The sequence below is a fragment of the Oncorhynchus tshawytscha genome, linkage group LG03 (genome assembly GCF_018296145.1).
Source record: "Oncorhynchus tshawytscha isolate Ot180627B linkage group LG03, Otsh_v2.0, whole genome shotgun sequence".
NCBI classification, from domain to species: domain Eukaryota; kingdom Metazoa; phylum Chordata; class Actinopteri; order Salmoniformes; family Salmonidae; genus Oncorhynchus; species Oncorhynchus tshawytscha.
The window spans coordinates 3,732,497-3,760,079 of record NC_056431.1 but is presented as its reverse complement, the minus strand read 5'-3'; the positions used below and the strand labels follow the sequence as shown (position 1 = coordinate 3,760,079).

The window sequence follows — 27,583 nt, the reverse complement described above, 5'->3', positions numbered from 1 at the left end:
TTTCATGTTGTGGATCATTTATTCAGTATGTTGAAATACATGACTTGCATTAAAAGTTCTTGCATTAGAACATTTATGTATCATATTTGAAGAGAATAATATGTTTATTCAGGTCGGCTCTATCACTTCAAGCCATACAATTATACACTGTGCAAAATAGGAGGTAGAAATTATAGCAACATTTTTAACACAGCTCAGTGCTTCTGTGTGTTTGTGTGTGTGTGTGTGTGTGTGTGTGGTTGTGTGTCTGTGTGTGGGTGGTTGTGTGTCTCTGTGTGTTGTGTTTAAATCACTTACATACATAATTGTGTATATTCAAAACTTAAGTCTTCACAATATCGCCATTGAGTGTATAACTCTTGTCTGACTGGGTTGAGGTTAGCCAGCTTTCTATTCCAATCCAGACAGTATGTCCTCTAAGAATACTGCACGCTTTATGTCGTCCAACCTCCAGTATCAGACTATAATATCCAGATTCTCATAGTTCCCACTAAGTCTTGGTGGAACTACCATCCTGAATATCTGATCCCCAACATCTATACAAACGTATCTGTACATTTATTGCAAGAATCTCTTTAGTGCTTTGGGAATCATACTGAGGTGTAATTGATCAGACATAACCGTTCAGCCAGAGCCAGACACATCACAGAGTTCATGGATGATAGTTAGTTAGAACCCAGTATATCTACGGCTCTGGGTTCAACAGCACAACATTGATCCATCCCCTTCACTATACATTAACACATTTCCAAAGGCTCAGAGCAACTAGGTTTTGGATGCAAGAGAGAGAGAGAAAGGTAAGAAGCATTGCCAAAACATGCAGCTAAAGTCATTCTTAGGGGAGGTTAGTTATTTTGTAGGATTTGATACACAGGGAGGGAAGTTGTAGTATTTGAACAAGGCTCCTGTTTCATTCAGAGTACATTATGGGGGGTTGTACCATAACATACAAATCAAATCGCTATGTCCAAGGGCATCTCAGAGACAGGAAATGCAGAGTTTAGGAGTATGATGTCTTAGACCGGTGTAATAGTCCGTTTTGAGTTTGGGGTAGATGGTGTGTGATTTTTGAGTCTGGGGTAGATGGTGTGTGATTTTTGAGTCTGGGGTAGATGGTGTGTGATTTTTGAGTCTGGGGTAGACGGTGTGTGAGTTTTGAGTCTGGGGTAGATGGTGTGTGAGTTTTGAGTCTGGGGTAGATGGTGTGTGAGTTTTGAGTTTGAGGCACCTTTCTTCTGAAGCCAGATTGGAGATGGACTAGGTAAGGGGTGGTGATGATTACATGTTGATTTTACCTCAAGAAAATTAACCACACATAAAATAACGATGTAAGTTTGTAAACATATGGCGACACTAGCAGGCCATTAAACTTTCACTGTCAGTGGGCAAAACGAGTGTACATTTTTCTGTACATTTTACAGTGTCATCAGGAGAAAAGGAAGGTTAACCATTTCACGAGTGGAAGACAAAAAGGTGAGTTTCGTGAACACTTAAAGTGAGTTTCGCTCCGGATGAAGAGCTGGACAAATGAACGTACATTTGAGTTTTGAAAAAGAGTGAGCAGTTAAATGAGTGTATGCGGTTCGTGTAAGAGTGATATTCACAGCTCCAGAAAAGTGTTTACCTTAGACACAGATCTAGGATCAGCTTATGCTCCACTGATCCTAACCTTAACCATTAGGAGGAGAAACACTAAACTGACCATAGCTCAGAGTCTAGGGGAAACTTCATTATCCTACTCCTTCTCTCCATCCTCTCTAGTCTTGAAGTTAGAGAGAGATCCCAGAGAGTTGGAGAGGACAGATAGAGTTGTTTTCAGTATGGCTAGGTGGAGGTTGAAGGTTAGTTGAGAGGTCACAGTTCAGGAAAGGAAGGCCAGGCGCAGGTGCAGAGGAGGGCTCCAAGGGGAAGGAGGAAGGGAAAGCGGTAGGATGCATGTTGAAAGTATTGGAACAAGGCTGTCCAGTCGTTCCCTCCTCATAGTGCTGACTCCTTCCACCGCCCATCAGGATATGTCAGTAGCCTGTTCCTTCATCCTTCCTCTCCCCTGTCTAACTCATCCTACCATCCTCCACCTCTCCTCCTCCCTTCGTATCTCTTCTTCATTAGACCATACCATGCCTCCACTCTCCTCTGTGTGGGTACACTTTCTGCCTCCTCTACTCCCCCCCCCCATCTTTCCTCCCTCCTCCCCCTCTTACAGGGCTGACTCTGTGTACAGTGCCCCTGATGACCCGTGAGGGGGGTTGGCCGTCAGTAATCGCCATATCGACGCAGAGGAGGAGGAGCTTAAGTCGCCGCAGCTGCGCAAGTGGATCCCTTCCGTCACAGGGGGTTGGTTGCTATGACGGCGGTTGTGGCGGCTGTCGCTATGGGAGTGGTGGTGACCACGGTGATGAGGGTATGGCGGGTGGGTTCCCTGGCTGGCCCCCCAGGAGTTACGTAACACCTTGAGACAGACAGACACTAGTGTGAGTGTCTGTATGTGAGTGTGTGTGTATTTACTGTATGTGTCAGTGTGTGTTACCTGCTCTAAAGGGAGATGGCCTGTCCCGTTGCCCTCCACCCCACCTCTTCTTTTCTGACCCTGTCCCGTGTTCCCAGAATGCTCTGCGGCGGACGCCAGGTTCCGTTTGGAGCGCTGCAGGAAGCGAGCCACCAACCCCCTCGTCACCTGACAGGAAGAAAAGGAGAGAGGATGAGAAATGAGGATCTGGCATAATCTTTCTCCATACAATATGTCCATTTCTAGATATAAGTATCTTTGCAGAGTTTATGGCTGCTGTTATTAGTCTTTTTCAGCCATTACACACCTTGAGGTCCCCAAGAGAGCGGTTGCATTCTTTGGGCAGGTGCAAGGGAGAGTTGGCAGGGCCTTTGGAGGGGGGCAAGGTGCGCCCCATGGTGGCTGCCTTCACACTGCCCTTCCTGGGGAGGAGGGCTGAGGGGGGCACCAGAGAGGAGCGGGGTAGCAGGCATGCCTCGGAGGATGGACCTGGGGAAGACAGACAGAAACTATAATCTGTAGTGTCTAACCCAAAGGTGGTCAACACTGCCTTCTCTAACCGCTAACCTTTAGATTCTCACCTGTGTCTGTAGAGGTCTGAGAGCCCTCCCTCACTCCTTTACTGCCCACTGAGCCACCACTGAAGTATACTAGAGTAGAGAGGGAGGGAGAGAGCAGAGAGGGAGGGAGAGAGGAGAGAGTGAGGGGAGAAAGGAGAGAAGGAGCTGGGAGAGAAGAGAAGGAGCTGGAAGAGAGAGAGGGTGGGAGAGATAAGAGAGGGAGGGAGAGTTGAGAATGGGAGGAGAAGGAGGGAGATAGAGGAAGGGAGAGAGGAGAAAGGGAGAAAGGGAGGGAGGAGAAAGGGAGGGAGAGAGGAGAGATGGAAGGAAAGGGAGGGAGGTCAGATGAAAGAGAGTGAGGGGAGAGAGGAGAAAGGGATGGAGAGAGGAGAGAGGGAGGTAGAGAGGGAGGGAGGGAGAGAGGAGAGAGGGAGGGAAAAGAGGAGAGCGTGAGGGGTCAGAGGAAAGAGAGGGAGAGGAGAAAGGAAGGGAAAGAGGAGAGAGGGGGGAGAGAGAGGAGAGTGGCAGGGAGGGAAAAGAGGAGAGAGTAGTGTGTTATATAGTGTGTTCATAGTATGAGTTGTAAATCACTAACACTGGATGTCTGTACATGTGTTGTGTGTGTGTGTACCCACGTGTATCAGCAGAAGAGCTGAGGCCAGGCTCGCTGTGTGACCTCACTAGGGGCAAAAGCCCGTCACAATCCCCCCTCTCGCTCCTTCCGCCCTGACGACGCAGGTACAACGGCTGTAGGGGGAGGGGTACCCCGTTGCCCTGACCACCCTGCTGATTGACAGCTGAGGATGAGGAAGTGGGAGGAGCTGCTGAGGTGGAACCGCATCGTAAAGGGGTGCAAGGCCCGACTCGTTTCTCTAGGATAGAGGAGCACTGGTGAGAGGTGGCGCCCCCTAGCAGCTCCAACTGGGAACAACTACTGGCCAACATAGCCTGTCGCCTCAACACTGGAGACCTGCAAAGAGGGGGGAGGGGGAGGGTTGTTCTCTTTTGAGAAGGAGCTGTAAGAAAGTGGCTGTGAACTGTGTGTGTGATTGTCCTTGTATTTACCTGTATGTAGCTGTAGCAGTGCTAGATGAGGAGCAGGAGTTGGACCTCTCTCCTCTGTAGCATCGCCTGGCCCTGGGGCCCACCAGGGGACTCTCCGGGGGTTGGGGAGGGGGGCCACGGAAGCTCACATACTCCCCTCCTTCTCCCCCGTCTCCCCCCTCCACTCCCCCAGTGCTCCCTCTCTCCCCCCTAGCCCTCACCCCCACGAGGCAGGAGTCCTCTGAAGGTGAGGAGTCGTCTGGGATGTCAATGATCTCCGACATCAACAGAGAACCACTGTCCATGGAGACTGGAGGGAGGGAGATGGTTCATTTACTTGTTTATATTAGGCTAAATGTATGAATTGGCAGTGTTGCCTGTTGAAGTTGGAAGTTTACATCCACTTAGGTTGGAGTCATTAAAACTCGTTTTTCAACCTCTCCACAAATTTATAGTTATCAAACTATAGTTTTGGCAAGTCGGTTAGAACATCTACTTTGTGCATGACACAAGTCATTTTTCCAACAATTGTTTACAGACAGATTATTTCACTGTATCACAATTCCAGTGGGTCAGAAGTTTACATACAGTACATTAAGTTGACTGTGCCTTTAAACAGCTTGGAAAATTCCAGAAAATTATGTCATGGCTTTAGAAGCTTCTCAATTGAAAGCCATGCATCCTCCGAAACACAACCCAACCAAGCCGCACTGCTTCTTAACACAGCGTGCATCCAACCCTGAATCCAGCCGCACCAATGTGTCGGAGGAAACACCGTGCACCTGGCGACCTGGTTAGCGTGCACTGCGCCCGGCCTGCCACAGGAGTCGCTGGTGCGTGATGAGACAAGGATATCCTTACCAGCCAAACCCTCCCTAACCCGGACGACGCTAGGCCAATTGTGCGTCGCCCCACGGACCTACCGGTCACGGCCGGCTGCGACAGAGCCTGGGCGCGAACCCAGAGTCTCTGGTGGCACAGCTAGCACTGCGATGCAGTGCCCTAGACCACTGCGTCACCTGTGAGGCCCCCTGTGGATGTATTTCAACCTTCAAATTCAGTGCCTCTTTGCTTGACATCATGGGAAAATCAGCCAAGACCTCAGATCATTTTTTTTACTGGGATTAAATGTCAGGAACTGTGAAAAAATGGGTTTAAATGTATTTGGCTAAGGTGTATGTCAACTTCTGACTTGAACTGTAGGTAAAGAACCAGAGTCAATGGGCCCTTCATGGAAACTCTCCTTTCAATACCAGACTGGTAAAAACATGAATAACAGAGCTGAAGTGAACAGAATGTAGCATGTGTGACTCTGACCCTCTCCGCTGAAGGCAGTGGATGTGGCCCTCTCTCCAGACAGCTCATTCCCATGGCTGTCAAACACCGTGGCCTAAAGACAACCACACAGCACGTGTTTAATAGACACACACACCCGCATGCACACACAACCAAACACACAGAGAGACAATTGTCCTGTATTCCTGCTTAGCACGTTCTCTCTCTCTATTTCACACACACACACACACACACCAGCAAACATGTCCAGATTCCCCCACTGACCTGGCTAGCTGCTCTCTGTCCCATCACTAATTCGTAAGGAGGGGGACAGTCAGTGGGGTACAGAGGAACTGGACTCTCCATCGACCCGTTATAGGTGATACTGAGGACATATAGATACACAGACAAACAATGAAGACTGATTATATTGTCTATTTACAAATGCCAGAGTGTGTGTGTAATAATAATACATATTTGTCCTTTTACACAAAAGTGTTTTTTTTTTTTTTCAATTGCTAACATGCATCGGTCAAAACTGAAGTCACACTGTCAAACCTCTTCACACAGTCAGCGACACAGAAATGTATCTGGACCAAACTGTGAATAATTGTTCATTGATTCACACAAAATGCATCAATGACCACATTCTCCAACATCCATTAACTCTTTTCTCATTCATACTCCACCACCTGTAAAACTATATACTTGCAGCACATGTTTTCAAATGCTAACACACTGTTTCCAAAATTTGTTAAACACATTCAAAACAGAATGATGGCAAATGCCGTGCATTTCTGCAGTAACCAGATTGAAACAGAAAAACTCAGCAGAATATTTAATAATTCCAAACACAGCTGATTGCAATTTCAGCTGAAAGCCTACCCAAGTGTCCTGTTTTTGGTCTCGCTACCAAACAGACAAAAGAGGACGGCTTCGGAATGATTTAGTTTGGAAACATGGATCAAGGAAGACAGGTTGGTGGGGAAAGAAGAGTGGCAGGGAGAGGAAGACAGGTTGGTGGGGGAAGAAGAGTGGCAGGGAGAGGAAGACAGGTTGGTGGGGGAAGAAGAGTGGCGGGGAGAGGAAGACAGGTTGGTGGGGGAAGAAGAGTGGCGGGGAGAGGAAGACAGGTTGGTGGGGGGAAGAAGAGTGGCGGGGAGAGGAAGACAGGTTGGTGGGGGAAGAAGAGTGGCGGGGAGAGGAAGACAGGTTGGTGGGGAGAGAAGAGTGGCGGGGAGAGGAAGACAGGTTGGTGGGGAGAGAAGAGTGGCGGGGAGAGGAAGACAGGTTGGTGGGGAGAGAAGAGTGGCGGGGAGAGGAAGACAGGTTGGTGGGGGGAAGAAGAGTGGCGGGGAGAGGAAGACAGGTTGGTGGGGGAAGAAGAGTGGCGGGGAGAGGAAGACAGGTTGGTGGGGAGAGAAGAGTGGCGGGGAGAGGAAGACAGGTTGGTGGGGGAAGAAGAGTGGTGGGGGAGAGGAAGACAGGTTGGTGGGGGAAGAAGAGTGGCGGGGAGAGGAAGACAGGTTGGTGGGGGAAGAAGAGTGGCGGGGAGAGGAAGACAGGTTGGAGCGGAGAGAAGAGTGGCAGGGAGAGGAAGACAGGTTGGTGGGGGAAGAAGAGTGGCGGGGAGAGGAAGACAGGTTGGTGGGGGAAGAAGAGTGGCGGGGAGAGGAAGACAGGTTGGTGGGGAGGTTGGTGGGGAAGAAGAAGAGTGGCGGGGAGAGGAAGACAGGTTGGTGGGGGAAGAAGAGTGGCGGGGAGAGGAAGACAGGTTGGTGGGGGAAGAAGAGTGGCGGGGAGAGGAAGACAGGTTGGTGGGGGAAGAAGAGTGGCGGGGAGAGGAAGACAGGTTGGTGGGGGAAGAAGAGTGGCGGGGAGAGGAAGACAGGTTGGTGGGGGAAGAAGAGTGGCGGGGAGAGGAAGACAGGTTGGTGGGGGAAGAAGAGTGGTGGGGGGAGAGGCAGACAGGTTGGTGGGGGAAGAAGAGTGGCGGGGAGAGGAAGACAGGTTGGTGCGGAGAGAAGAGTGGCAGGGGAGAGGAAGACAGGTTGGAGCGGAGAGAAGAGTGGCAGGGAGAGGAAGACAGGTTGGTGGGGAAAGAAGAGTGGCAGGGAGAGGAAGACAGGTTGGTGGGGGAAGAAGAGTGGCGGTGCAAGTTTTACTTGCATTGAAGAGTAGTTGGAGGCCACGGAAGGAGAGTTGTATGGCATTGAAGCTCGTCTGGAGGTTAGTTAACACAGTGTCCGAGGAAGAGCCAGAAGTATTCGGGGTGTGGAGACACTTCTTCTGAAGACTGACAGACTGACAGGGTGTGGAGACACATCTCCTGAAGACTGACAGGGTGTGGAGACACTTTTCCTGAAGACTGACAGGGTGTGGAGACACTTTTCCTGAAGACTGACAGGGTGTGGAGACACTTCTCCTGAAGACTGCCAGAAGTTTACACTTCTCAGGGTTCTCAGGGCAGGGATGGATTAGACATTCCAGAAGATACTTTCCAAGATGCATCGCCAGAGACGACATAAGATGTGATGTTGATGAGAACTTGTGGCCAAATACAGGAGAGATGGAGAACTAGAACCCTCACGGTACCTTACAGTATGAGTATTATACTATACATTTTGATGAGAACTTGTGGCCAAATACAGGAGAGAGGGCGAACTAGAACCCACACAGTACTGTACAATATGAGTATTATACTATACATGTTGATGAGAACTAGAACCCTCACAGTACTGTACAGTATGAGTGATTATAGTAGACATGTTGATGAGAACTACAACCCTCACAGTACTGTACAGTATGAGTGTTATACTAGACATGGTGATGAGAACTAGAACCCTCACAGTACTGTACAGTATGAGTGATTATAGTAGACATGTTGATGAGAACTAGAAGACTCACAGTACTGTACAGTATGAGTGTTATACTATACATGTTGATGAGAACTAGAAGACTCACAGTACTGTACAGTATGAGTGTTATACTAGACATGGTGATGAGAACTAGAGCCCTCACAGTACTGTACAGTATGAGTGTTATACTAGACATGTTGATGAGAACTAGAACCCTCACAGTACTGTACAGTATGAGTGTTATACTAGACATGTTGATGAGAACTAGAACCCTCACAGTACTGTACAGTATGAGTGTTATACTAGACATGGTGATGAGAACTAGAACCCTCACAGTACTGTACAGTATGAGTGTTATACTAGACATGGTGATGAGAACTAGAACCCTCACAGTACTGTACAGTATGAGTGTTATACTAGACATGTTGATGAGAACTAGAACCCTCACAGTACTGTACAGTATGAGTGTTATACTAGACATGGTGATGAGAACTAGAACCCTCACAGTACTGTACAGTATGAGTGTTATACTAGACATGTTGATGAGAACTAGAACCCTCACAGTACTGTACAGTATGAGTGATTATAGTAGACATGTTGATGAGAACTAGAAGACTCACAGTACTGTACAGTATGAGTGTTATACTAGACATGGTGATGAGAACTAGAACCCTCACAGTACTGTACAGTATGAGTGTTATACTAGACATGGTGATGAGAACTAGAGCCCTCACAGTACTGTACAGTATGAGTGTTATACTAGACATGTTGATGAGAACTAGAACCCTCACAGTACTGTACAGTATGAGTGTTATACTAGACATGGTGATGAGAACTAGAACCCTCACAGTACTGTACAGTATGAGTGTTATACTAGACATGTTGATGAGAACTAGAACCCTCACAGTACTGTACAGTATGAGTGATTATAGTAGACATGTTGATGAGAACTAGAAGACTCACAGTACTGTACAGTATGAGTGTTATACTAGACATGGTGATGAGAACTAGAACCCTCACAGTACTGTACAGTATGAGTGTTATACTAGACATGGTGATGAGAACTAGAGCCCTCACAGTACTGTACAGTATGAGTGTTATACTAGACATGTTGATGAGAACTAGAAGACTCACAGTACTGTACAGTATGAGTGATTATAGTAGACATGTTGATGAGAACTAGAACCCTCACAGTACTGTACAGTATGAGTGATTATAGTAGACATGTTGATGAGAACTAGAACCCTCACAGTACTGTACAGTATGAGTGATTATAGTAGACATGTTGATGAGAACTAGAACCCTCACAGTACTGTACAGTATGAGTGTTATACTAGACATGGTGATGAGAACTAGAACCCTCACAGTACTGTACAGTATGAGTGTTATACTAGACATGGTGATGAGAACTAGAACCCTCACAGTACTGTACAGTATGAGTGTTATACTAGACATGGTGATGAGAACTAGAGCCCTCACAGTACTGTACAGTATGAGTGTTATACTAGACATGTTGATGAGAACTAGAACCCTCACAGTACTGTACAGTATGAGTGTTATACTAGACATGGTGATGAGAACTAGAACCCTCACAGTACTGTACAGTATGAGTGTTATACTAGACATGTTGATGAGAACTAGAACCCTCACAGTACTGTACAGTATGAGTGATTATAGTAGACATGTTGATGAGAACTAGAAGACTCACAGTACTGTACAGTATGAGTGATTATAGTAGACATGTTGATGAGAACTAGAACCCTCACAGTACTGTACAGTATGAGTGATTATAGTAGACATGTTGATGAGAACTAGAACCCTCACAGTACTGTACAGTATGAGTGATTATAGTAGACATGTTGATGAGAACTAGAACCCTCACAGTACTGTACAGTATGAGTGATTATAGTAGACATGTTGATGAGAACTAGAACCCTCACAGTACTGTACAGTATGAGTGTTATACTATACATGTTGATGAGAACTAGAAGACTCACAGTACTGTACAGTATGAGTGATTATACTAGACATGTTGATGAGAACTAGAATCCTCACAGTACTGTACAGTATGAGTATTATACTATACATGTTGATGAGAACTAGAAGACTCACAGTACTGTACAGTATGAGTGATTATAGTAGACATGTTGATGAGAACTACAACCCTCACAGTACTGTACAGTATGAGTGTTATACTAGACATGTTGATGAGAACTAGAACCCTCACAGTACTGTACAGTATGAGTGTTATACTATACATGTTGATGAGAACTAGAAGACTCACAGTACTGTACAGTATGAGTGTTATACTAGACATGTTGATGAGAACTAGAGCCCTCACAGTACGAGTGATACTACTAGACATGTCGATGAGAACTAGAACCCTCACAGTACTGTACAGTGTGAGTTTTTATTTTTTTATTTTACCTTTATTTTACTAGGCAAGTCAGTTAAGAACAATTTCTTATTTTCAATGATGGCCTAGGAACCTTGGGTTAACTGCCTGTTCAGGGGCAGAACAACAGATTTGTACCTTGTCAGCTCGGAGATTCGAACTTGCAACCTTTCGGTTACTAGTCCAATGCTCTAACCACTAGGCTACCCTGCCGAGTGATTATACAACACATGTTGATGAGAACAACAACCCTCACAGTACTGTACAGTATGAGTGTTATACTAGACATGTTGATGAGAACTAGAATCCTCACAATACTGTACAGTATGAGTGTTATACTAGACATGTTGATGAGAACTAGAACCCTCACAGTACTGTGCAGTATGAGTGTTATACTAGACATGTTGATGAGAACTAGAATCCTCACAATACTGTACAGTATGAGTGATTATACTCTACATGTTGATGAGAACTAGAATCCTCACAATACTGTACAGTATGAGTGTTATACTAGACATGTTGATGAGAACTAGAATCCTCACAGTACTGTACAGTATGAGTGTTATACTAGACATGTTGATGAGAACTAGAATCCTCACAGTACTGTACAGTATGAGTGTTATACTAGACATGGTGATGAGAACTAGAACCCTCACAGTACTGTACAGTATGAGTGTTATACTAGACATGGTGATGTTTTTTTTAATTATTATTGCAACCCTGGAATTTCTGGAATTTGTTAAGTAAATTAATATATGCAAAGATATAGAAAAAAATTAAGGTTATTGAAGCAAATTGCAAAATTTCTGGTTCATTCTTGTTATATAAACATTAGTACAGTCAATAAAGTGAAAAGGTGTTATTCTAATTCTATAATGAATGAAAAATTAACTCTGTCCATTTTTATAAAATAAGGGTCATACAAATCCTTATGAATTGACAGAGTGTTTCATTTTAATTGGGTGTTAAAACATAGAGGAATTTAATTCCTGCAACAATTGGTCCTTCGAACCGGGATCTAAATATCCGTCCCTGCCATCTGGAGGTCGTACGCCGGAAAAAATCGTGCACGAGCGGGTTGGGTCCTGTTATTTAAGACCTGGCCTCTGAATTGAGGGAAAAGACTAGGCCGATGTACACCCCAGACCGACAGGGACGGTGACTAGATCCAATGAACAGTGCTTTTCCCAGTCGGCGGCAAGGTCAGTAGCCTTTATTCTCGAATTTGGGAGGGATTATTTGGGATATTTTTGATTGAATGTTCCAAAGGAGTTTGGATTTAATCAATGATAGGTGCTTGAATATTCTGAACAAATACAATGGGTTTCTACTTTGTGTTTTAGGAAGGAAAGATAGGATAGGAAGTAAACAGGTCTGAAATTGACCTGTGGTAAGGTGCACTACCATAAATAAACTAGAGCTTAACAAATCCTGGTTTTGCAAGCCGGAAGGTTATTAAGGAGAGATATAGTACATATTGTGTGATAGGATGACCGTCCTGTACAAGGACTAAAAAGAGCCAAGATGCGCTGCCCTCCGCTCCCGCAGATGAAAAAGTTAACCAATTGGCTGGAGGTGAGGGTAACAAACTATATCCTTCTCGAATATACCAAGAATACAGAGGTAATCCAGTCGATGAAATAGTGGTTGTGAGAATACGGCTGCAGGAGCTACCTGCAATATCACCACCCATATATGTGAATCCTGCTGAAGCAGAGGGAGGTATAATAGAGGTAGAAAAAGGAATAAAGTCGAGAAAAGTGGATAAGGTGAGTCAAAAGAAAAATATCAAATGTTTTAATTGTAACGGAATTGGACATTTCGCCCGGGAGTTTAACACTCCCTGCAAACGTCACCAGCAATATTGTAATTTAACTGAGGGGAAGGTCAGAGGCGACAATCAGGTTAAAAAAAAGAAGGGTCAGATACAAAGAGAGCGAGATTAATGAGAATCCTAACTGAGGGAAAACTTTGGGTTGTTAAATTAGGGTTATTTTCTGTTGTCCAGATGCCGGAGTTACAAATACAGACAACTGTAAAATGGGTCTATTTGCGGAGAATCTCAGTCAGTTCCATAGTGTTGGTGGTATAGTGGTGAGCGTAGCAGTCTTACAAACTCCAGTCCAGGGTTCGGTTCCCAGCCGAGATGTTAACTAAAAAGTAAAAAATAAAAATATGAGTTTTTGGTTGTAATTAAACTAATTGGTTTGCAGAGAAAGTTATAGTCACTAGTATTGGTATAAGATATAAACTGGACGTTTTAAATTGTTTGTTTGGTTCAAATTGAAAGACTAATTCATTCAACTTAAAATAAGGACGAAGCGAATTTTGATGCAAGACGATGTCAGTTCACTAAATGATCTGTTTGAATAATGTATTGGGAATAGAGTTGTAATTAAAATGCTAAATCAAAGACGAGACAGTAACTTAAATCAAATGAATTCTAAATAATAACGAGGAGACAATTACGATAGATATGTGCCCATCGAAATGTTTTTATAAAATTAGCGAATTTAGAGATGTTGGTTGATGTTGTAAATTATAATTCAAGATTTCAACAGATGTGATAAATTAGGTTTGGTTTATCGAACCCGTACGTACTACTGTTGCTGCAGACAGCCAACAATTATTTACAATTCATTGAAAGTCGTTACGGATTGGCTCTAGGTTGAGCGCTTGTTGATGACATCACTCGCAAGGCACTTTTGTCGCCACGGAAATGATGTTGTGACTGGGGGTAACGGAGAAAATTGTTTGCTGATAAAAATGTTTTGTTTATTTGGTTACTGGTTATGGTCTATTTTAGGGTTTGATTTAACTTAATTAAACATTGTATTCTGGTGTGTTTAAGTAGGATTCCTTATTCCGGGACGGATGGAAGTTATCTAGAATATGTAAATTGAAGGAGCCATGGGAGAATGCGTTTACATTTTTATTAAATATCTGGGATTAAATTACGGATTTCTTACACTGAGAAATGTACAACATTTGTGGCAGAGGGAAAAAGTAAAACATTGGATAATAATGTTATCGGGTTAATTGTATCTTAGGGTAGCATGTTCATTTAAGTAAACATATACGTGGACGTTGTTTAAAACTTATGATTAAGGATTTGAGGTAAAGGATAATTATCATTAGGTTTAGTTTATAGTTCACTTTTGAGTTTCTGAATCGAAGTAGCATAGTGAATGCTAGTTAGGCGTTTTGTGTTCTTCTGGGAAAATTGATGTTTAGGTGTCTCACTTTTAGATGTTTCCTGGGATTAAAATCTGGGGGAGAGTGGGTGAGATTGAGGGAATAAACGACCAAATTGAAAAAGACCTGGAAGTTTATTAAGTTGTTTATTCATGAAGGTTTGCAAATATATACATATAAAAACATTTGTTAGGACTATTTGTTTTAGTGCAAAGGTATTTTAAAGAGGCACACTCACATATGGATCTTTATGAGTTTTAATTACACAAGTGAATTCTATTTTATTTTAAGGATAAAGGGTTCTTTAATATGTCTAATGTAGTATGGAACATGACTATAAAAGGGTGGTATGACCTATTGACCTTATCATGGCTATCTTTTGGGGTGTGATCAGCCTCAGGGGAGAGCCATTTGTATAATGAATTTGTGGTAATTTGGGTTACTAGTTTTAAGGTAAATGAATTATAATGGAGTTTTAGTTTGGGGTTAGAATTATTGTTTGAACCACTGAAGAGAAAGTGTTTCAGGATTCTGTTTTACAATATTAGCTGTGAAGTTTTTGAATTGGCTATTATTGATTTGGTATTACAACAGAAAATAATCCTATTTATCATTGAGAATAAATAGGGGGAGATAAAACATGGTCCTTTGAGGTTTGGACAGGACACCGTATTAAGCCAATAGGGCAGGAAATTACATAGAAAAATAAGTTTCAGTTCTTAGGGGTGATAAATTACTGTAGATAAGGTATTCCACACCCTATGCAACATATATTAAATTCATGTTATTGTCAGATAGAATACTGAGGATCCCTGAAGGAAAGAGCTTGTAAGTGTAGGAAGGATTTTGATATGGTTAGCATTTGTTTTGGCTCTGTTTGACTATTAGGAGTTTTTTTTAAATAGTATTAAATTTAACAGGAATATAGGACATCTGTGATGATTTAGGATTATTGTAAGGATTACGATAGATTGATTTAGGAAATGTATGGACTTTAGAGATGGACTTTTTCTAAAATCATTGATTTTAGAAAAAACATGTCTATAAGTGGCAAACAGTAAGACGCTTAGTGGCATTTGAGAGATAGGAGAGAAAGGGGTTACTGTTTAAATCGATAAATATATTTAAGAACATATATAAATAGCACAGATACTTCTTAAACTAGATAAGACACTTGACAGAGAATTGATACAGGATTGATATGAATGGATGCCCAAGGGAGAATTGGACATACATGATAATGTCAGAATATAAGGATAATTTACTAATCCTACTTAAGTCCTTATTTAGGGTATATAAGGTTGTTACCTGGGCAGAGCCAGGTATCAAAAGGGGGATGGGTAACTTAGTGGCCTATTGGATAATAAACTAATAATAAAACAATAAAAAATAAAAATGTTTAGCTAACAAATAGGCATAGAAGTTAAAGATAAAACATGAGAAACTGTTTGTTAACCAAGCCTGTATGTCCAGGATTTTATGCATTACAGGTGAACTACAGGTGAAGTCACTCAATCCAGTCCCAGAGGCTTGTTGGGGGGACCATACCAAGGACTCCTGGTGACAGCCAGCTGAAAGAGCTACCCGGATTCATATCGCACGGCGGGAGGGTAAGACACATTGACACTGTCGAACAATAAACAGTGTTCGAGAGGAGAACTGGAATTAACAGAATTCCGGGGGCCATCTCTCAAATGAAGAAAATCCTTCCTGTCTTTTCACCCCTGTTTTTGTTCATAGAAATGAAGGTGTGTCTGGCTCTTGCTAGTGATGTGTTCTCGGGGAGAGGGTGGGGATTCACATGGGCGCTGTTTGTCTGAGCTGTCTTATCGTGGGTGCCATATTCCTGATACAGCACGTCCTACCTGAGTATGCGGAGAGTGGTAATTTGACCCATGGTTTAGACGATGAGGATTTTGTTCCAAAATAAGCATAAGAGATCCCTAGATCTGGGTAGACAGGAAGATAGAGTAGAGGTTGGGAAGGATCTCTCAATGGAGTTTTATGTAGACCAAATGGGGTCCCTAACTACATGGCAGTCTAGGACTCTGAGCCATTATGGTATATATCGGTGCAGGTCCCCATATTGATCATGGACACAGGTCATAGCTCATATGGAGAGAGAGGGCTATATGAATCTACTCACCCAGTATGGAGGGAGGTGGAGTATAGTGAAGGTGAGAGTTTTTGACTGTAATCCAGAGAGAGGGATGTATTGCATAAAGATACGCCTTACCCTTTAAACAGTAATGAAGGAGGATCTAGGGTTGTGGTATGATGGATATGACCCGTTTTTGGTCGACACCCTAGTACGGTTCCGGGTAGAGGAGGTTAGGCCAGTATGGTAAAGCTGTTCACGAAAGCAGGAATGCCAGATAATGACAGTTGCATTGATTTGCACTATTTATATCCATAGGTTCCTCCCTTTACAGTGACCGGAGGAGATTATTACCGTTTGGTCCGGTACAGTACTCTTGGGAAATGATGTCAGGGCGAGGTTTTACCGGCAGATTGGACAGGATTATGCTCCCTTGTACATTTGGGAATGCCTTTCACACTCATTCAATACCAAGACATGAAGTTAGCCAAACGGGAGAAAAGAGGTACTCCATCTGGGTCTTTTGATGACAGAGTATACATTGATAACATTGGGGTACCACGGGGGGTGCCAGATGAGTTCAAAACAAGAAATCAGATCCTAGCAGGATTAGTGTTAAGCATTTCTGGGTGGTCTACTCTCAATAAGAACGTGGACTGGATTAATTATATTTATTATAATCAACAGCGTTTTACCAATTGTACCAGAGATGGTTTTGCAGAACAGACTGAAGCAACCGGCCTGATGGCTTGGCAGAATAGAATTGCATTAGATATGTTATTGGCTGAAAAGGGAGGAGTATGCGGGATTTTCGGGACCATGTTTGTGCTTATATCCCAAATAACACAGCTCCGGACGAATCAGTGACCGAAGCCTCAGCTGGTTTGACCACCCTGGCTCACGGTTTGGCAGAAAACTCTGGGGTGGATACTTATCTGACTAATTGGTTTGATAGTACGTTTGGAAAATGGAAAAATATTATGATCACTGTATTATGGGCTACATTCACCTGTGTGACTGTTTTAGTTTTATGGGGCTGTTGTCTAATTCCCTGTGTACGAGGCCTTATTTCCAGGACTCTGGAGAAATCGATGACAATAGATGATGAGGTACCAGCCGATTCCAGGTTCTGACCCGTGGAGTGCTGAATGCATGTCTACAGAACAAGTGAACGAATCTGGATCCTTCATTTGCGGGGAATTTATATTTGATGAGACCATTTTTGATGTTTAGGGAGGTTAGGTTGTATCTTGTTTCAATATTAGACTTTTTTTTAATGAAGATTGTAATGAAAATCCTGATAAGAAGAATTATGATTCTGATGTAGGCCTAAGAAACAGTCATGGCGAATGCACGTAGTGGGTTATGTTTAGGTGATGTTTTGATGACAATAAATATTTCTAATAAAAATAGGCTTTTTAATATTACAATATAACTACATGTGTGATTGGATGTATAATATTTAATCAAAGGGTGGATATGTTAAGGGAATTTTTATCAATAATGACTAATTATGTATACATTTCAATCAGGACTGACTAATCAGAATACTATTATGTTACTGTATATGTACTAATCAGAATACTATTATGTTACTGTATATGTATGAATTTTCTTTTTAATCCTAGTACTGAATATAATGTGTGTAAATATAATCAACAATTAGAACAATGACTGTCTGTTCCTTGGTAGAAATGAATGAACTATATCGCCAGACTGACTAGAATGTTTATCTACACTGGCTGACCTTGGCTCTAGGCGAGGAGGGAAGGCTTGAGAACTATAGAGCCTTTCTACCAGTGTCAAGAAGAGACAGAACATTTAGAAAACGCTGACGTCATTTTCAGTTTATAACCTGTGGTAAAATGTGTAAGCAGTACTCTCGTAAATAAAAGTTGCTGTTTGACTTTAAGACTGGGCTCTGTCCATTTTTATAAAATAAGGGTCATACAAATCCTTATGAATTGACAGAGTGTTTCATTTTAATTGGGTGTTAAAACAGAGGAATTTAATTCCTGCAACAGTTATACTAAACATGTTGATGAGAACTAGAACCCTCACAGTACTGTACAGTATGAGTGTTATACTATACATGGTGATGAGAACTAGAACCCTCACAGTACTGTACAGTATGAGTGTTATACTAGACATGTTGATGAGAACTAGAACCCTCACAGTACTGTACAGTTTGAGTGTTATACTAGACATGTTGATGAGAACTAGAACCCTCACAGTACTGTACAGTTTGAGTGTTATACTAGACATGGTGATGAGAACTAGAACCCTCACAGTACTGTACAGTATGAGTGTTATACTAGACATGTTGATGAGAACTAGAACCCTCACAGTACTGTACAGTTTGAGTGTTATACTAGACATGGTGATGAGAACTAGAACCCTCACAGTACTGTACAGTATGAGTGTTATACTAGACATGGTGATGAGAACTAGAACCCTCACAGTACTGTACAGTATGAGTGTTATACTAGACATGGTGATGAGAACTAGAACCCTCACAGTACAGTATGAGTGTTATACTAGACATGGTGATGAGAACTAGAACCCTCACAGTACTGTACAGTATGAGTGTTATACTAGACATGGTGATGAGAACTAGAACCCTCACAGTACTGTACAGTATGAGTGTTATACTAGACATGGTGATGAGAACTAGAACCCTCACAGTACTGTACAGTATGAGTGTTATACTAGACATGGTGATGAGAACTAGAACCCTCACAGTACTGTACAGTATGAGTGTTATACTAGACATGTTGATGAGAACTAGAACCCTCACAGTACTGTACAGTATGAGTGATTATACTAGACATGTTGATGAGAACTAGAACCCTCACAGTACTGTACAGTATGAGTGTTATACTAGACATGTTGATGAGAACTAGAATCCTCACAGTACTGTACAGTATGAGTGTTATACTAGACATGTTGATGAGAACTAGAACCCTCACAGTACAGTATGAGTGTTATACTAGACATGTTGATGAGAACTAGAACCCTCACAGTACAGTATGAGTGTTATACTAGACATGTTGATGAGAACTAGAATCCTCACAGTACAGTATGAGTGTTATACTAGACATGTTGATGAGAACTAGAACCCTCACAGTACTGTACAGTATGAGTGTTATACTAGACATGTTGATGAGAACTAGAACCCTCACAGTACTGTACAGTATGAGTGTTATACTAGACATGGTGATGAGAACTAGAACCCTCACAGTACTGTACAGTATGAGTGTTATACTAGACATGTTGATGAGAACTAGAATCCTCACAGTACTGTACAGTATGAGTGTTATACTAGACATGTTGATGAGAACTAGAGCCCTCACAGTACTGTACAGTATGAGTGTTATACTAGACATGTTGATGAGAACTAGAATCCTCACAGTACTGTACAGTATGAGTGTTATACTAGACATGTTGATGAGAACTAGAACCCTCACAGTACTGTACAGTATGAGTGTTATACTAGACATGTTGATGAGAACTAGAACCCTCACAGTACTGTACAGTATGAGTGTTATACTAGACATGTTGATGAGAACTAGAATCCTCACAGTACTGTACAGTATGAGTGTTATACTAGACATGTTGATGAGAACTAGAATCCTCACAGTACTGTACAGTATGAGTGTTATACTAGACATGTTGATGAGAACTAGAACCCTCACAGTACTGTACAGTATGAGTGTTATACTAGACATGTTGATGAGAACTAGAACCCTCACAGTACTGTACAGTATGAGTGTTATACTAGACATGTTGATGAGAACTAGAACCCTCACAGTACTGTACAGTATGAGTGTTATACTAGACATGTTGATGAGAACTAGAATCCTCACAGTACTGTACAGTATGAGTGTTATACTAGACATGTTGATGAGAACTAGAACCCTCACAGTACTGTACAGTATGAGTGTTATACTAGACATGGTGATGAGAACTAGAACCCTCACAGTACTGTACAGTATGAGTGTTATACTAGACATGTTGATGAGAACTAGAATCCTCACAGTACTGTACAGTATGAGTGTTATACTAGACATGGTGATGAGAACTAGAACCCTCACAGTACTGTACAGTATGAGTGTTATACTAGACATGGTGATGAGAACTAGAACCCTCACAGTACTGTACAGTATGAGTGTTATACTAGACATGTGTGACATGATGAGAACTAGAATCCTCACAGTACTGTACAGTATGAGTGTTATACTAGACATGGTGATGAGAACTAGAACCCTCACAGTACTGTACAGTATGAGTGTTATACTAGACATGTTGATGAGAACTAGAACCCTCACAGTACAGTATGAGTGTTATACTAGACATGTTGATGAGAACTAGAACCCTCACAGTACAGTATGAGTGTTATACTAGACATGTTGATGAGAACTAGAATCCTCACAGTACAGTATGAGTGTTATACTAGACATGTTGATGAGAACTAGAACCCTCACAGTACTGTACAGTATGAGTGTTATACTAGACATGTTGATGAGAACTAGAACCCTCACAGTACTGTACAGTATGAGTGTTATACTAGACATGTTGATGAGAACTAGAACCCTCACAGTACTGTACAGTATGAGTGTTATACTAGACATGTTGATGAGAACTAGAACCCTCACAGTACTGTACAGTATGAGTGTTATACTAGACATGTCGATGAGAACTAGAACCCTCACAGTACTGTACAGTATGAGTGTTATACTAGACATGTTGATGAGAACTAGAACCCTCACAGTACTGTACAGTATGAGTGTTATACTAGACATGTTGATGAGAACTAGAATCCTCACAGTACTGTACAGTATGAGTGTTATACTAGACATGTTGATGAGAACTAGAACCCTCACAGTACTGTACAGTATGAGTGTTATACTAGACATGGTGATGAGAACTAGAACCCTCACAGTACTGTACAGTATGAGTGTTATACTAGACATGTTGATGAGAACTAGAATCCTCACAGTACTGTACAGTATGAGTGTTATACTAGACATGGTGATGAGAACTAGAACCCTCACAGTACTGTACAGTATGAGTGTTATACTAGACATGGTGATGAGAACTAGAACCCTCACAGTACTGTACAGTATGAGTGTTATACTAGACATGGTGATGAGAACTAGAACCCTCACAGTACTGTACAGTATGAGTGTTATACTATACATGGTGATGAGAACTAGAACCCTCACAGTACTGTACAGTATGAGTGTTATACTAGACATGGTGATGAGAACTAGAACCCTCACAGTACTGTACAGTATGAGTGTTATACTAGACATGTTGATGAGAACTAGAATCCTCACAGTACTGTACAGTATGAGTGTTATACTAGACATGTTGATGAGAACTAGAATCCTCACAGTACTGTACAGTATGAGTGTTATACTAGACATGTTGATGAGAACTAGAATCCTCACAGTACTGTACAGTATGAGTGTTATACTAGACATGTTGATGAGAACTAGAATCCTCACAGTACTGTACAGTATGTTATACTAGACATGTTATACACAGTAGACATGACATTGATGAGAACTAGAATCCTCACAATACTGTACAGTATGAGTGTTATACTAGACATGTTGATGAGAACTAGAATCCTCACAGTACTGTACAGTATGAGTGTTATACTAGACATGTTGATGAGAACTAGAATCCTCACAGTACTGTACAGTATGAGTGTTATACTAGACATGTTGATGAGAACTAGAATCCTCACAGTACTGTACAGTATGAGTGTTATACTAGACATGTTGATGAGAACTAGAACCCTCACAGTACTGTACAGTATGAGTGTTATACTAGACATGGTGATGTTTTTTGTAATTATTATTGCAACCCTGGAATTTCTGGAATTTGTTTTTTGTTTAAACTTTTTATTTTCACAAGTAAATTATTATATGCAAAGATAAAGAAAACAATTAAGGTTATTGAAGCAAATTGCAAAATTTCTGGTTCATTCTTGTTACATAAACTTTAGTACAGTCAATAAAGTGAAAAGGTGTTATTCTATTTCTATAATGAAAAATCATTCAACTTCAAAGAAAAGTTCCTCATTTATGTAATGCTCCCTGTTAGTGTTATTTAGGTCAGTGTGTTATGAGTGACAACGTACTGTATGCTTTCTGACTGAGAATTGTTGCCAGTGTTCTGGTCGAACGAGCTTATTTTGAGACATGTATGAAGTGTTTTGGTGGTTTGACTGAGTTTTGGAGGTGAGATTAAGTGTTTGGCCAAGATGCATGTTGGTAATTGTTATGAATAATTACTAAATGAGGTATACATTTAACATAGAACTATAACCAACAGAATACTACCCTGTCACTGTATGATTGTATGAAACTTATTAGAATCATAAAACTAAATCTAATGTGTGTAGTTTTAGTCAAGAATTAGAACAAGGACTTTCTGTTCCTTTTTAGAGTGTAAGCAGGGTGTAAGTGAGAAACAAAATGGAGCTATCGTCAGACAGGCTGGAATACTATGTTCCTTACAGGACATTCTGTCCCCACCCAGGGAGGGGAGAGACTTTGGGCTTGTAGTAGATTGTTTAACAGGTGGCAGACAATGTGTGAGTAGGAGAAGACTTGTGAACCATATTGTCATTGTTTCTGAGAGAAGGAGGGACATTTATGACGAAATGTGAGGTATATAGACCAATGTACAGGAAATGATAGGCAGAGCTCTCTCGTAAATAAATTATCTGACTATTGTAACTGGGCCTCCGTCTGATTCATTCCAACCAGTTTCCTATAAATTCTGGGTTTCAGGCTGAGTCATTAATTCAATTGGGTTTATGAACACTGAGAACATAATTCTCTTGACAGTAATGCAGACTGTGAAGAGTTTTGAAAAAGTGGCTTCAGTATTGACCAATGCTTGTTAGCAATTTAAGAAAAACTGTAACAAATGTGTTTCCTGCATATCCCAACTCCCCCTGAGACACCCGCAGGGAGTGGGGTCACAGCCAAGGTCACCATTGTCCAGCGCCCCTGGAGCAATTGGGGTTAGGTGCAATGCTCAAGGGCACAGCAACATATCTATCACTTTGTCAGGTCCGGTATTCGAACCAGCAACCCCAACGCTCTAACCTGCAGGCTACCTGTGTGTGTGTTATTACCTCTGTGCGTCTGTCTCAGAGCTGCAGGTGTATTCAGGGGGGTAGTAGGGGGGCGGAGGGATGGGCGGGACAAACTCCTCAAAGTCCATGATGTTGGTCAGGAAGGCGTCCTGAGGAGTGGTGCATTCTGGGTTGACGGAGCGAGAGCGGTGCGGGGCAAGCTAGAGAGAAACAAACAGAGATAGAGGAGGGGAGAAATCATAAGGGATGGATAAAGAAAATATTGTCCGTGTTTGTGTGTGTGTGTGTGTGTGTGTGTAGACTCACCAGGTGCACTAGGTCCAGGGAGAAGATGTGTATACTACAGGTGACAGTAGAGAGAGTACAGATGATGGTAGAGAGAATACTCAGACCACAAGCACTGAACAACAGGTCCTGGAACAGAGAAGAGGACACTCAGATCACAAGCACTGAACAACAGGTCCTGGAACAGAGAAGAGATCAGCACGTAACACAGTCAGGAGGCCAGGGCAGTTAGGTTACTGTTTGTAATAATTTATACATACTGCAGCGTGCATCAATTCCCTTGGCTATTATATTATGCTCTGCTTACATCATCTGCATAAATTGTTGACATCAGAAAATGTAGCCCACATACTCTCAGAGAATATAGACGCCACACACTGCCATTAAACACACACTGAGCTGCCATTAAACACACACTGAGCTGCCATTAAACACACACTGAGCTGCCATTAAACACACACTGAGCTGCCATTAAACACACACTGAGCTGCCATTAAAACACACACTGAGCTGCCATTAAACACACACTGAGCTGCCATTAAACACACACTGAGCTGCCATTAAACACACACTGAGCTGTCATTAAACACACACTGAGCTGTCATTAAACACACACACACTGAGCTGTCATTAAACACACACACACTGAGCTGTCATTAAACACACACACACTGAGCTGTCATTAAACACACACACACTGAGCTGTCATTAAACACACACACACTGAGCTGTGTATTAAACACACACTCACTGACCTGTCATTAAACACACACTCACTGAGCTGTCATTAAACACATAGAGCTGTCATTAAACACACACACACCGAGCTGTCATTAAACACATTGAGCTGTCATTAAACACATGGAGCTGTCATTAAACACATAGAGCTGTCATTAAACACACTGAGCTGTCATTAAACACACACACACTGAGCTGTCATTAAACACACACTCACTGAGCTGTCATTAAACACACACTCACTGAGCTGTCATTAAACACATAGAGCTGTCATTAAACACACACACACTGAGCTGTCATTAAACACACACACACCGAGCTGTCATTAAACACATAGAGCTGTCATTAAACACACACACACTGAGCTGTCATTAAACACACACACACCGAGCTGTCATTAAACACATGGAGCTGTCATTAAACACATAGAGCTGTCATTAAACACACTGAGCTGTCATTAAACACACACACACTGAGCTGTCATTAAACACACACACACACACACACACACACTGAGCTGTCATTAAAACACACACACTGAGCTGTCTGTCACGATCGTCGTAAGGAGCAGACCAAAATGCAGCGTGGTATGTGCTCATGATGATTTTTTAAATTAAAGAAAGCACTGAACACTGAATACAAACTACACAAAACAATAAACGAATAACGACCGTGAAGCTATAATGAGAACTGTGCTGACACAAGCAACTAACATAGACAATCACCCACAAACAAACAGTGAAACCCAGGCTACCTAAGTATGATTCTCAATCAGAGACAACTAATGACACCTGCCTCTGATTGAGAACCATACTAGGCCGAAACATAGAAATCCCAAAATCAGAGAAAAACAAACATAGACTGCCCACCCAACTCACGCCCTGACCATACTAACTAAATACAAAACAAAGGAAATAAAGGTCAGAACGTGACACTGTCATTAAACACACACACTCAGCTGTCATTAAACACACACACGGAGCTGTCATTAAACACACACACACTGAGCTGTCATTAAACACACACACGGAGCTGTCATTAAACACACACACTCAGCTGTCATTAAACACACACACACTGAGCTGTCATTAAACACACACACTCAGCTGTCATTAAACACACACACTCAGCTGTCATTAAACACACACACTGAGCTGTCATTAAACACACACACGGAGCTGTCATTAAACACACACACGGAGCTGTCATTAAACACACACACACATACACACTCAGCTGTCATTAAACACACACACGGAGCTGTCATTAAACACACACACTCAGCTGTCATTAAACACACACACTCAGCTGTCATTAAACACACACACTCAGCTGTCATTAAACACACACACTCAGCTGTCATTAAACACACACACACTGAGCTGTCATTAAACACACATACACACTGAGCTGTCAATAAACACACACACACTGAGCTGTCATTAAACACACACACAGAGTGTCATTAAACACACACACACTGAGCTGTCATTAAACACACCCACATTGAGCTGTCATTAAACACACACACACTGAGCTGTCATTAAACACACCCACATTGAGCTGTCATTAAACACACACACACACTGAGCTGTCATTAAACACACACACTCAGCTGTCATTAAACACACACACACTGAGCTGTCATTAAACACACCCACATTGAGCTGTCCTTAAACACAGACACACACTGAGCTGTCATTAAACACACACACACCTTTAGCTGATGTCTGACAGAGTGGCAGTCTGCGTTTAGGTAGAGTACCAGGGTCTCCTCCTCGTTTATAGAGCAGGAGTGTGTTGGGGCGCAACACACACACAACCCACTCTCCACCTGCAAAACACACACAGATAATTAACACACACACATCCCCCCCCCACACACACACCTACTCTCCACCTGCAAAACACACACAGAGAATTAACACACACACCTACTCTCCACAAGGCTGTGTGCACCTCTCTGATTCAGATGGGTTGGGTTATATGCGGAAGACACATTTTGGTTGAATGCATTCAGTGGTGCAACCCATTTACCCTTTCCCTACATACCTGGCAGGTGAGGAGTGACTTGACCATCTGTGCGTTCTGACAGGAGAGCATGGATCCAGCCAGACTAAGGATGACACACACAGCAGACAGCAGCATGAAGAGGGACACCTGGAGAGGGAGACATGGGGAGGACACGCAGGGGGTCAGAGAACTACACATGGGATGAGTAACCTTGCCTGTGACCTAAATACTTGTTCTCGCTGCCTATAGGCTGTAGCTCGGTGGGCTCGGTGTGCAGATGACCTGTGTTCCAATCAGGTAGCAGGTTGGTCAGTTACATATACACGCACAAACATACACACGCACAAACACACACACACACGCACAAACACACACACACACACACGCACAAACACACACACACCATAGACATATAAATAGACACTTGTGTACTACTCACCACCAGAGTGAGTGGTCTTCTCCATGAGATAAGGCCAACTAACCCTGATGCCACAACCTAAGAACAACACACAAATTACAGTAAGGAAAATACATTCATCAATTATAATATCTAGAACACAATCAACCACAGCCAGGAAATATGGAATCATTTCAATATTCAGAAGAGGTTTCTTCTCCATGAATCCTTTCCTCCATCTGCACTCCATCTCCATCTCCATCTGACAGAGACATTCTCCATATTACTTTCACCTATAAAACAGCCTTCTGTCTTTTCAGGGGTGAGTTTCACATTCAGATGTAGGATCTTCATTTGAGACAGTTTGGTGCAGTTTGGATAATAATCCTGCTGCAAAAGGAAATGTGAATTATTTTGTGAATTATAATTTGCGTATATTTTTGTAGGGGTTGATACATTTTCAGTTAGGGCAAATCAAGCCAGAAATGTCAAAGTGGAAAAACTCAAATACACTACAAGTTTGCATTTCAGGCTTCGCATGAAATAGTGATCAAATGAAGTTCCCCCATCTGTAAAATATAAATATATTTTTTTGCATTACAATCATGTTCCTCCATTGCATAATGGACTTATGATTATCCTGCTAAACATGATATTTAGGTCTCCAGGATAGTCCCTCCTTATCAGTGCAGATGAAGGAAAGGTAGTGATTCAGCCCATTTAGAGATGCTCCCACAGGATACTCACAAAGAAGCCAGCCCAGAAGGGGCAGGACTGTCGGACGCGGGCTGAGGATGTGAAGGCCATGCTGGTGAAGGAGAAGGCCAGGACCATGGCCCCCAGGCCCAGGTGGCACAGCCCCAGGTACAGCAGCAGTTTGGCCCCACCCTGACGGCCAGACATGCCCCGGCAGCTATCTGACCAGCCCCTAGACCCAGAGGCTGACACTACACTGCTGGAGTCTGACGGGGATGGCATGGCTGGCGTGTGTGGAGAGTGGTGAGCCTGTGTATGTGTGGAGAGTGGTGAGCCTGTGTATGTGTGGAGAGTGGTGAGTCTGTGTATGTGTGGAGAGTGGTGAGTCTGTGTATGTGTGGAGAGT

The 27,583-nt window shown here is 42.5% G+C and overlaps 1 protein-coding gene across 1 annotated transcript; it reads right to left on the bottom strand.

Moving 5' to 3' along the window:
* fam189b (family with sequence similarity 189 member B) lies at positions 1-27,583 on the bottom strand. Its single transcript, XM_042307677.1, has 14 exons — positions 27,229-27,583; positions 26,524-26,580; positions 26,124-26,231; positions 25,789-25,905; positions 23,355-23,462; positions 23,088-23,248; positions 5,671-5,770; positions 5,428-5,500; positions 4,132-4,420; positions 3,702-4,036; positions 3,088-3,156; positions 2,814-2,995; positions 2,528-2,674; positions 1-2,449 (listed from the first exon to the last, which is right to left on the bottom strand). The coding sequence occupies exons 1-14, from the start codon at positions 27,457-27,459 to the stop codon at positions 2,198-2,200; spliced, it is 2,229 nt and encodes a 742-aa protein (XP_042163611.1). The 5' UTR covers positions 27,460-27,583; the 3' UTR covers positions 1-2,197.